The 12,500-nt window shown below is 42.4% G+C and overlaps 1 protein-coding gene and 2 long non-coding RNA genes across 5 annotated transcripts in view; 1 reads left to right on the plus strand and 2 right to left on the minus strand.

The window, feature by feature from the left end:
• Positions 1 to 12,500, minus strand: part of LOC135095158 (uncharacterized) — a 54,005-nt gene that overhangs the window by 20,137 nt on the left and 21,368 nt on the right. The window lies entirely within an intron of this gene.
• Positions 1 to 12,500, plus strand: part of LOC135095156 (uncharacterized) — a 39,569-nt gene that overhangs the window by 3,898 nt on the left and 23,171 nt on the right. For 2 of the 3 annotated variants that reach the window (XR_010264072.1, XR_010264073.1), the window contains exons 6-11: positions 924 to 1,083; positions 1,648 to 1,845; positions 1,952 to 2,062; positions 5,534 to 5,703; positions 6,127 to 6,322; positions 8,368 to 8,455. This is a non-coding gene — a long non-coding RNA (uncharacterized LOC135095156). The remainder of the gene's footprint in view (positions 1 to 923; positions 1,084 to 1,647; positions 1,846 to 1,951; positions 2,063 to 5,533; positions 5,704 to 6,126; positions 6,323 to 8,367; positions 8,456 to 12,500) is intronic. The other variant, XR_010264074.1, reaches the window with a different exon arrangement.
• The window catches only part of LOC135095155 (putative nuclease HARBI1), a 2,578-nt gene continuing 661 nt past the window's right edge, over positions 10,584 to 12,500 (minus strand). The window contains exon 2 of the mRNA XM_063995942.1: positions 10,584 to 11,548. Coding sequence (XP_063852012.1) covers positions 10,727 to 11,548 — 822 coding nt within the window. The 3' untranslated portion in view covers positions 10,584 to 10,726. The remainder of the gene's footprint in view (positions 11,549 to 12,500) is intronic.

Here is a 12,500-nt window from a genome sequence, read left to right on the forward strand (position 1 = left end):
AGTAATGAAGAAATGTTGTTAATCTGTCACTGCAATTGTAAAAACACCCTTGAAAACCCTTGTCACTTCAACTACAGCCTTTAAAAGAGTGTTTCTCCCTGTCAGTAATGCTGAAATGTTAATCTGTCACTGCAACTGTAAAAACATCCTTGAAAACCCACGTCACTTCAACTACAGCCTTTTAAAAGAGTGTTTCTCCTGTCAGTAATACAGAAATGTTGTTAATCTGTCACTGCAACTGTAAAAATACCTTTGAAAACCCACATCACTTCAACTACAGCCTTTTAAAAGAGTGTTTCTCCTGTCAGTAATGCAGAAATGTTAATCTGTCACTGGAACCGTAAAAACACCTTTGAAAACCCACATCACTTCAACTACAGCCTTTTAAAAGAATGTTTCTCCCATCAGTAATGCAGAAATGTTAATCTGTCACTGCAACTGTAAAAACACCCTTGAAAACCCACGTCACTTCAACTACAGCCTTTAAAAGTGTTTCTCCTGTCAGTAATGCAGAAATGTTGTTAATCTGTCACTGCAATTGTAAAAACACACTTGGAAACCCGTGTCACTTCAACTGGAGCCTTTTAAAAGAGTGTTTCTCCTGTCAGTAATGCAGAAATGTTGTTAACCTGTCACTGCAACTGTAAAAACACCCTCAAAAACCCCACATCACTTCAACTAGAGACACACACACACTCACACACACACACACACACACACACACACACACACACACACACACACACACACACACACTCACACACACACACACACATATATACATACACACTGCCCCCCTCATCCCCCTCCTCTCTCCCCCCCCACAGGTTGGCCTCTCCCCCTCCACCACCACCACCCACCACCACCACCATCACTGACTTTATATTAACAGATTTATATATTGAAGATATTTTTCCTTTTAGTTTTGAAGAAGAGGAGGAGGAAGAGGAAGAGGAAGGAGGAGGAGGAGGAGGAGGAGGAGGGTTAGGTGTGGCCCTCCCTCCCCCTCCCACACCACTGCAGTCCCAGCCTCTGATTGGCCAGCCCTCAGCCAATCAGGAGAGAGACTTTATGGCCTTGCAGGTAAGTATGTTGTGGTACTGACCCCCTCCTAGTCACCCTTATCATGTCCCCTGTGCCACTTGAAGACCCCCACCAGACCCCCTCCTAGTCACCCTTATCATGTCCCCTGTGCCACTTGAAGACCCCCACCAGACCCCCTCCTAGTCACCCTTATCATGTCCCCTGTGCCACTTGAAGACCCCCACCAGACCCCCTCCTAGTCACCCTTATCATGTCCCCCTGTGCCACTTGAAGACCCCCACCAGACCCCCTCTTAGTCACCCTTATCATGTCCCCTGTGCCACTTGAAGACCCCCACCAGACCCCCTCCTAGTCACCCTTATCATGTCCCCTGTGCCACTTGAAGACCCCCACCAGACCCCCTCTTAGTCACCTTTGTCATGTCCCCTGTGCCACTTGAAGACCCCCACCAGACCCCCTCTTAGTCACCCTTGTCATGTCCCCTGTGCCACTTGAAGACCCCCACCAGACCCCCTCTTAGTCACCCTTGTCATGTCCCCTGTACCAAAACACTAACTACTACTACTACTACTACTACTACAACTACTACTACTACTACTTCAGGTGGAGGAAGGCCGAAGGGAACTGGAGGAGGAGAGAAAGAGGCACAGGCTGGAGGTTGAAAACAAAAGGTCTAGATTTAGAATGATGACAACGACCACAGCCACCACCAGCACCTCCCCCACTAGTCTGCCTTTCTCTTCAAGTCCCAGCGAGGAGCACCCGCCCTCCTCCCCAGCCTCCTCTCTCAACAGATGGGAGGTGAGAGGGAGAGAGAAAGAGACAAAGAGAGAAAGAGGGAGAGGACACCCACAATTCACACTGGAAATGTTCTGTCTTACTTTAATGCCTCTCTTTAATTCCTCAGGGCCTGGACAGACTGAGAGAGGAACTGATGAAAGAGAGAGAGATAGAGATTGAAGAGAGAATTGCAAGTGTAAGAGAGGAAGAAAGGAGGAAATTAGATGACGAAAAACAGGTAAGACAGACAGAGAGAGGGAAAGAGAGAATGTAAGGATTAAAAATAATGATTGGATGGTAATTGGTGCAAGAAAAGAACGACGTTTGTTGTGAAGGAGAGGCAGGAGACGGGGAAAGAAACACACAGAGGAATGAAGAAAAACATGAACAAAACACAAGACAACAACAAATTCAACACCAGAACGACACAATACACAGACAGAAATACAAACCCAAGCTATCTACACATAAAAAACACATTTACACACCTGAAAACATAACACATTACACACTTACACATCTGAAAATGCCCAAAAACTGTGTCCCTCCTCTACCTGGCTGTTGCTGACACCTGCACCACCAACACTTGATTTGAATTAGTGTGATGTGAGTAAACCACAGAAACCTTTAATCAAGTCAATACAGACACTGCCACACACACCCAGACACTGCCACACACACCCAGACACTGCCACACACACCCAGACACTGCCACACAACACCCAGACACTGCCACACACACCCAAACACTGCCACACACACCCAGACACTGCCACACACACCCAGACACTGCCACACACACCCAGACACTGCCACACACACCCAGACACTGCCACACACACCCAGACACTGCCACACACACCCAGACACTGCCACACACACCCACACACTGCCAAACACACCCAGACACTGCCACACACACCCAAACACTGCCACACACACCCAAACTTCAACCAGATGGCACCACTGCTATAACATCTATTTCTAAAGCTGAACTCTTTGCTCAAACCTTTGCTAAAAACTCTACCTTGGATGATTCTGGGCTTGTTCCTCCCTCTCCTCCACCCTCTGACTACTTCATGCCACGTATTAAAATTCTTCGCAATGATGTTTTCCATGCCCTTGCTGGCCTAAACCCTCGGAAGTCTTATGGAACTGATGGGGTCCCTCCTATTGTTCTCCGAAACTGTGCCTCCGTGCTTGCACTTTGCTAGTCAAACTCTTTCAGCTCTGTCTGTCAACATCTACCTTTCCTTCTTGCTGGAAGTTTGCCTACATTCAACCTGTTTCTAAAAAGGGTGACCGCTCTAATCCCTCAAACTACCGTCCTATTGCTTTAATTTCCTGCCTATCTAAAGTTTTTGAATCTATCCTCAACAGGAAGATTCTTAAACATGTATCACTTCACAACCTTGTATCTGATCGCCAGTGTGGGTTCCGTCAAGGCTGCTCTACTGGTGATCTTCTGGCTTTCCTTACTGAGTCTTGGTCATCCTCTTTTAGAGACTTTGGTGAAACTTTTGCTGTTGCCTTGGACATATCAAAAGCTTTTGATAGAGTCTGGCACAAAGCTTTGATTTCCAAACTACCCTCCTACGGTTTCTATTCTTCTCTCTGTAACTTCATCTCAAGTTTCCTTTCTGACCGTTCTATTGCTGCTGTGGTAGACGGTCACTGTTCTTCTCCTAAATCTATTAACAATGGTGTTCCTCAGGGTTCTGTCCTGTCACCCACTCTCTTCTTATTATTCATTAATGATCTTCTAAACCAAACTTCTTGTCCTATCCACTCCTACGCTGATGATACCACCCCTGCACTTTTCCACGTCTTTTCATAGACGTCCAACCCTTCAGGAGGTAAACATATCACGCAGGGAAGCCACAGAACGCCTGACTTCTGATCTTTCTAAAATTTCTGATTGGGGCAGAGCAAACTTGGTATTGTTCAATGCCTCAAAAACTCAATTCCTCCATCTATCAACTCGACACAACCTTCCAGACAACTATCCCCTCTTCTTCAATGACACTCAACTGTCCCCCTCTTCTACACTGAACATCCTCGGTCTGTCCTTTACTTATAATCTGAACTAGCTAAAACAGCTTCTATGAAGTTAGGTGTTCTGAGACGTCTCCGCCAGTTTTTCTCACCCCCCCAGCTGCTAACTCTGTACAAGGGCCTTATCCATCCATGTATGGAGTATGCTTCACATGTCTCGGGGGTTCCACTCATACTGCTCTTCTAGACAGGGTGGAATCAAAAGCTTTTCATCTCATCAACTCCTCTTCTCTAACTGACTGTCTTCAGCTCCTCTCTCACTGCCGCAATGTTGCATATCTATCTGTCTTCTACCGCTATTTTCATGCCAACTGCTCTTCTGATCTTGCTAACTGCATGCCTCCCCTCCTTCCGCAGCCTCGCTGCACAAGACTTTCTTCTTTCTCTCACCCCTATTCTGTCCACCTCTCTAACGCAAGAGTTAACCAATATTCTCAATCATTCATCCCTTTCTCTGGTAAACTCTGGAACTCCCTGCCTGCTTCTGTATTTCCACCTTCCTATGACTTGAATTCCTTCAAGATGGAGGTTTCAAGACACTTATCCACCAATTTTTGACCACTACTTTGACCCTTTTATGGGACTGGTATTTCAGTGGGCATTTTTTTTTTTATTAGATTTTTGTTGCCCTTGGCCAGTATCCTTCCTACATAAAAAAAAAAAAAACACTGCCACACACACCCAGACACTGCCACACACACCCAGACACTGCCACACACACCCAGACACTGCCACACACACCGAAACACTGCCACACACACCCAAACACTGCCACACACACCCAGACACTGCCACATACTCGTACACCAAGACACTGCCACACACACCCAAACACTGCCACACACACCCAGACACTGCCACACACACCCAAACACTGCCACACACACCCAAACACTGCCACACACACCCAGACACTGCCACACACACCCAGACACTGCCACACACACCCAAACACTGCCACACACACCCAAACACTGCCACACACACCCAGACACTGCCACACACACCCAAACACTGCCACACACACCCAAACACTGCCACACACACCCAGACACTGCCACACACACCCAAGCACTGCCACACATACCCAGACATTGCCACACACACCCAGACATTACCGTACACACTGAAAAACACTGCCACACATATCAAAACACTGCCACACACATCAAAACACTGCCACACACATCAAAACACTGCCACACACACACAAACACTGCCACACACACAAAAACTGCCTTAAAGCTTAATACAGTCACAGAGAGAGAGAGAGAGAGAGAGAGAGAGAGAGAGAGAGAGAACCCTGACAAGACTAATTAATTCCATCATTATTTCCTTAATTAATAGCAGTCATTCATATATCAGCAATAATGAAATAATGAACTTTAATAAATCTTTAAAAAAAATATATATATAGCTTGGGTAGTGATATTGTTATACTCTTCAATAATATTCATAATATCATTTCTTCATGTCTGTGTATCAAACCGAACCATTTCAAGCTTAATCTTGTTTCTTGACCTTCCTGTCTTCTGTCTTGCTCTGTATTGACCTTGTGACCTTTGCAATTCCTTAAACTGGATTTCTATGGTAATACTAATTTATCTATTTATTTATTTATTATTTTATTTATTTATTTATTTTTTGCTTATAGATGGAGTTTGCAGAAGCAGTGAAAGCTTTGGCGCAGGACAAGGAAAGGGTTATTGAAGATTTGAAGATTAGGATTCAGCTTCTAACAGATGAGTGTGACAGAAGAAGAGGAGGAGGAGGAGGAAGGGAAAAATGTTGGAGGACATATTGCAAGAAAATGTTGAATTGAAGGTAAGAGATGTGTTTGAGTATGTTTGAGTGTGTTTTGGTGTGTTTTGGTGTGTTTTGAGTGTGTTTGGGTGTGTTTTGAGTGTATTTGGGTGTGTTTTGGTGTGTTTTGGTGTGTTTGAGTATGTTTGAGTGTGTTTTGGTGTGTTTTTGGTGTGTTTTGAGTGTGTTTGGGTGTGTTTTGAGTGTGTTTGGGTGTGTTTTGGTGTGTTTGAGTATGTTTGAGTGTGTTTGGGTGTGTTTGGGGTGTGTTTTGAGTGTGTTTAGGTGTGTTTTGGTGTGTTTGAGTATGTTTGAGTGTGTTTGGGTGTGTTTTGAGTGTGTTTTGGGTGTTTTGAGTGTGTTTTGAGTGTGTTTCACCAAGTGCTGTTCACTGTCAACAGACACACTCACACATTGTCCTCTCCCTCTCTCTCTCTCTCTCAGAATCAGATCACCTCACTGCAGAAAAAAGTCAGAAATTTGGAAACTGAACTGGCAAGAGCAAAACGGTTTTCATTTGTGATGCAGCAGAGCACCACCACCACCACCGCCACCACCGCCACCGCTGCTGCTGCTGCCCACCGACATGACGGCCTCCACAGCCTCAACGACTGTTAATGAAGACACAAGAGAGAATTTGGTACGTTAGGTTAGGTTTACCAGTGTCTCTCTTCTGAATCATTGTGCTTTGTCACTGCCACTGTTTTGCAAGGCCACAGGGATGTTTAGCTGGGTTCTCAAGAGTGTTTCTCCTACACAAAATGTTGTTAATCTGTCACTGGAACCATAAAAACACCCTTGAAAACCTGCATTTTAAAAGAGTGTTTCTCCTGTCATTAATGCAGAAATGAACACCCTTGAAAACACAGGTCACTTCAGTTAGAGCATTTTAAAAGAGTGTTTTCTCCTGTCAGTAATGCAGAAATGTTGTTGATCTGTCGCAGAAATGTTGTTAATCTGTCGCAGAAATGTTGTTAATCTGTTGCAGAAATGTTGTTAATCTGTTGCTAGAACCATAAAAACACCCTTGAAAACCCACATCACTTTAAGTTGAACCTTTTAAAAGAGTGTTTCTCCTGTCATTAATGCAGAAATGAACACCCTTGAAAACATGCGTCACTTCAACTAGAGCCTTTTAAAAGAGTGTTTCTTCTGTTAATAATACAGAAATGTTAATCTGTCACTGGAACCATAAAAACACCCTTGAAAACCTGCGTCACTTCAGCTAGAGCATTTTAAAAGAGTGTTTCTCATGTCAGTAATGCAGAAATGTTGTTAATCTGTCACTGCAACTGTAAAAAACACCCTTGAAAACCTGCATCACTTCAACTACAGCCTTTTAAAAGAGTGTTTTCTCCTGTCAGTAATGCAGAAATGTTGTTAATCTGTCACTGCAACTGTAAAAACACCCTTGAAAACCTGCATCACTTCAACTACAGCCTTTTAAAAGAGTGTTTCTCCTGTCAGTAATGCAGAAATGTTGTTAATCTATCACTACAACTGTAAAAACACCCTAGAAAAACCTGCATCACTTCAATTAGAGCCTTTCAAAAGAGTGTTTCTCCTGTCAGTAATGCAGAAATGTTGTTAATCTGTCACTGCAACTGTAAAAACAACCCTTGAAAACTCACATCACTTCAATTACAGCCTTTTAAAAGAGTGTTTCTCCTGTCAGCAATGCAGCAAAGTGTTTCTCCTGTTAGATACAATGCTGAGAATAGTCTGTGTCCATATTACTTGATACAGAAGCCACATCCTCACTCTGTCACATCTTTGGGGGAACTGAAGAAAAACTGAGGCTGGTGTTAGCATAGTAATAATACTGATAGCAATAATTTTAAGGTATTTATGTATGTATATAGTCACCCTTGTCATGTCCCCTGTGCCACTTGAAGACTCCCACCACACCCCCTCTTAGTCACCCTTGTCATGTCCCCTGTGCCACTTGAAGACCCCCACCAGACCCCCTCTTAGTCACCCTTGTCATGTCCCCTGTGCCACTTGAAGACCCTCACCAGATCCCCTCTTAGTCCCCCTTGTCATGTCCCCTGTGCCACTTGAAGACCCCCACCAGACCCCCTCTTAGTCACCCTTGTCATGTCCCCCTGTGCCACTTGAAGACCTCCACCAGTCACTCTTATGACATCCCCTCTCTCTCTCTCTCTCTCTCTCTCTCTCTCTCTCTCTCTCTCTCTCTCTCTCTCTCTCTCTCTCTCTCTCTCTCTCTCTCTCTCTCTCTCTCTCTCTCTCTCTCTCTCTCTCTCTCTCTCTCTCTCTCTCTCTCTCTCTCTCTCTCTCTCTCTCTCTCTCTCTCTCTCTCTCTCTCTCTCTCTCTCTCTCTCTCTCTCTCTCTCTCTCTCTCTCTCTCTCTCTCTCTCTCTCTCTCTCTCTCTCTCTCTCTCTCTCTCTCTCTCTCTCTCTCTCTCTCTCTCTCTCTCTCTCTCTCTCTCTCTCTCTCTCTCTCTCTCTCTCTCTCTCTCTCTCTCTCTCTCTCTCTCTCTCTCTCTCTCTCTCTCTCTCTCTCTCTCTCTCTCTCTCTCTCTCTCTCTCTCTCTCTCTCTCTCTCTCTCTCTCTCTCTCTCTCTCTCTCTCTCTCTCTCTCTCTCTCTCTCTCTCTCTCTCTCTCTCTCTCTCTCTCTCTCTCTCTCTCTCTCTCTCTCTCTCTCTCTCTCTCTCTCTCTGCAGCCTAACCAAGTGTTGCAGGAAGGTGTCTCCTCACAACACTTGCATTTCCTACACTCTGATGCTTACAACTTGCTGGGATTCACCAAAGGTGAGTGTGTGTGTGTGTGTGAGTAAGTGTGACTTGCTGGCCAGAGATGCTTAGCCTTGTTTTCAAGAGCGTTTCTCCTGTCAGTAATGCAGAAATGTTGTTAATCTGTTACTGCAACTGTAAAAACACTCTTGAAATTCTGTATCACTTCAACTACAGCCTTTTAAAAGAGTGTTTCTCCTGTCAGTAATGGAGAAATGTTGTTAATCTGTCACTGCAACTGTAAAAACACCCTTGAAAACCCACATCACTTCAAGAAGAGCCTTTTAAAAGAGTATTTCTCCTGTCAGTAATGCAGAAATGGTTAATCTGTCACTGCAACTCTAAAAACACCCTTGAAAACCTGCATCACTTTAACTACAGCCTTTTAAAAGAGTGTTTCTCCTGTCATTAATGCAGAAATGTTGTTAATCTGTCACTGCAACTGTAAAAACATCCTTGAAAACCTGTGTCACTTCAACTAGAGCCTTTTAAAAGAATGTTTCTCCTGTCAGTATTGCAGAAATGTTGTTAATCTGTCACTGCAACTGTAAAAACACCCTTGAAAACCCGCGTCACTTCAACTAGAGCCTTTTAAAAGTGTGTTTCTCCTGTCAGTAATGTAGAAATGTTGTTAATCTGTCACTGCAACTGTAAAAACACCCTTGAAAACCTGCATCACTTCAACTCCAGTCTTTGCAAACTAGTGGAGGTGCGGCCAGAAATTTTGTAAAATATATTCTTGTGTGTGTGTGTGTGTGTGTGTGTGTGTGTGTGTGTGTGTGTGTGTGTGTGTGTGTGTGTGTGTGTGTGTGTGTGTTTGTAGATAGATAGATGGACAAACAGACAAACAGACAGACTATTTATCTCCATGTTTGAGTGACTGACAGGCTGGCAGGCTGGCTGGCTAACTGACTGACTGACTGACTGACTGACTGACTGACTGACTGACTGACTGACTGACTAAGTGACTGACTGACTAAGTGACTGATTGGTGGCTAGCTGGCTGGCTGGCTAACTGACTGACTGAATGACTGGCTAGGTGGCTGGCTGGCTGGCTGGCCAATATAAATTAAGCTGGCTGGCTGGCTGGCTGACTAAAGCGGCCCATACACGCTCAAATTTTTTGTCAAATTTTTTGATGTCAAATTATTTGACATGAATTTGATCGTGTGTGGCATAATTTGATGGCCTAAAAGGTTTGATGTCAAATCTTTTAATCATCTGATTTCAGTAGATATTTTTTTATTTGACATCAAATAATTTGTGCGTGTGTGGCAGCTAGCAATAGTTTGCGCAAATTAGTTAGTGATTGGACATAATCAGAGGAGGACGTGCACGGCTCATCGTCATCATGGCTCCATCGAAACAGGAAAAGAAATTTCTTCTTGAGCTTATTGATGTATATAGAAGTTTACCACAACTTTGGAACGTTAAAAGTGACTGCTATAGTGACAGAAATAAAAAAGAAATGGGTTATGAGACTCTGTTACAGAAATTCCGTGATTATTATCCGGAAGGGACGAAGGAGGAGCTGAAGAAGAAAATCAACTCACTGCGGACGAGCTTCCGAAAAGAATTAAAAAAATTCAAAGACTCAAGCAGATCTGGAGCAGGAGCAGAAGAAATTTATGAGCCGTCATTATGGTGTTTTGATGCTCTTTTTTTCCTGATTGACACGGAAACACCGGCTTCTTCACGAAGCACAATACAATCGAGTGAAGAGGGACAAAATGAAGAGGTAAGTGAAATTTTAAGCATACTGTATTTAGCTGCATTCAATGACAGTTGCACAGCTTATCCAACATGATTAGGTATTTAAACAAATTTCATAGTTATTCATGTCTATTTGCATCTAAAAGTAAAATTAGGTCAATGTCACATTATATAATTGTGAAAAGAAACAAATAATCAATAAAAAAAATTACATTGCTTCCCCTTTGCTTGCTTCTAAGTATATAACCTAACTGAAAAAAATAAAAGCGCTCACTTGAAGACAAAAATAAAATAAGTTATTAAAAAAATCACCGCATAATAAGGAAAAAATAATTAGGCTACTAAAAAATCTCCGCAAAATAAGAAAAAAAATAAAGTAGGCTACTGAAAAACAAAATCCCTAATCAATTAAGGAAAAGATATAGAAAATTAATAGCTATTACCATGTTTGTATAGTATATAAACTCTTTCTTGTCTAATAGGTTACTAAGAATTAGTCAATGTCACATTATATAATTGTGAAAAGAAACAAATAATCAATAAAAAAAAATTACATTGCTTCCCCTTTGCTTGCTTCTATGAAACCATTTTTAACTGCCAAGGAACCGATCCGAGGGTGGAAAAATAGTGCTTCATAGTATCTCGAGTAAACTTTGCTTTTTCTGACGAATTCCTGCTGAATATGGGACGTAGGGCTGCTAGTTCTCTCTGTTTAGAACGCCATTCCCCACTATGCAGCTCATGTGTGACATTGTCCTCCCAATCCACGCTTCCCGGAGCCATGTATCCGCTTGATTGTTTCCTTAAAAAGTTATGTAGATAGCAACATGTTAATGTGACAGTCGTTGCTTTTTCTGGTGAAAGCAACATTGGCCTCTGGAATACACCGAATCTTGAAACAAGTATTCCGAACACATTTTCAACTATGCGTCGTCCCCTGCTTAAACGATAATTGAAAACCCTTCTTTCCTGGTCCAAAACGTCGTTTCCCATTACACTGTAGGGTTTAAGAAGATTTTCATTCATTGCAAAAGCATCGTCGGCCACGAAAAAGTAAGGCACATCAATAGAGTCTCCTTCATGCAACGGTTCGGCTCCTGGTAGCTGTAGTTCGCCATGTTCCATCAAAGAACCAAATTTGGTATGGCTCATTACACCTCCATCTGAAACACGTCTGTTCATTCCTGCATCGACCATTATAAATTCGTATTTGGCATTGACAACTGCTAGCAGTACGATACTGCAATGTTTCTTATAGTTATAGTAAAATGATCCAGAGCCAATTGGTTTTTTAATTGAGACGTGTTTGCCGTCTAATGCCCCTATACAATGTGGTATATTCCAATGTTTATTGAAATCGTTGCTCAATTCTTTCCATTCTTCAGCAGTTTGCGGCATCTGGAAAATAAAAATAAAATGATTTTTTAAAATTTCAGATTGGCGATGACCAGGAAGGCACAGCCATACAAGAAAGGGTAGATGAAAGTACGAACCTACACACTGTTCCAGCTCAACCTGCAAAGCGTAAGAAATTGGCAAAGTTTTCTAATCGCCAAGACGAACTGATAGGCCTAGCATGTGAACATCTTCAGAAACCTGAAAATGAATTTCTCACATTGGCTAAAGCTTGGGCCAATGATTTATCTAAAATGGATCCTAAGCAATTGTTACTTGCAAAGAAGGGAATAAACGATATTATCTTCGAGGGACTTTGTGGAGACCTGCATCGACAGTCTGTGCAGATAAATCCCATCCCACAACAAACTCGATGTTGGACACCAAGTAGTGATACCAGTGAATATGCACCAAGTCCCTATGGGTCTAATTCCAACCCACCCTTCAGCAGTACGATGGTTCATCACAGTGATTATAGAGATGCTGTACCACAACAATACCCAAACATGGCTGCAAGGAACTGTACACCTATGTCACACAGTTCGGTGACGGATAATTCGGATAATGCTGTAGATGGAACAATTGATGCAGGAAAATATTTTGGTAACTTTAACCCAAATGCATAGGTAAAATTCATATGAATGATCCAAAAGACACTAATTTACTTTATACGAGTAATGAATGTTTTATTTTTGCATTATATATTTTTTGTCAGAATGAGGTACATTTGAACATATATTGTTCATTTAAGAATTATGTATTTACGTTTATTTAGTATATTCTTCTGAATCTTTTCATTTTGTTATCATTCACACTAATTTACTTATACGAGTAATGAATGTTTTTTTTTGCTTTACATATTTTTGTCAGAATGAGGTACATTTGAATATATATTGTTTATTTATGAATTATTTATTTATGTTTACTTAGTAGGCCTATATTCTTCTGAATCTTT

This window comes from Scylla paramamosain, chromosome 48, assembly GCF_035594125.1.
Source record: "Scylla paramamosain isolate STU-SP2022 chromosome 48, ASM3559412v1, whole genome shotgun sequence".
NCBI classification, from domain to species: Eukaryota; Metazoa; Arthropoda; class Malacostraca; order Decapoda; family Portunidae; genus Scylla; species Scylla paramamosain.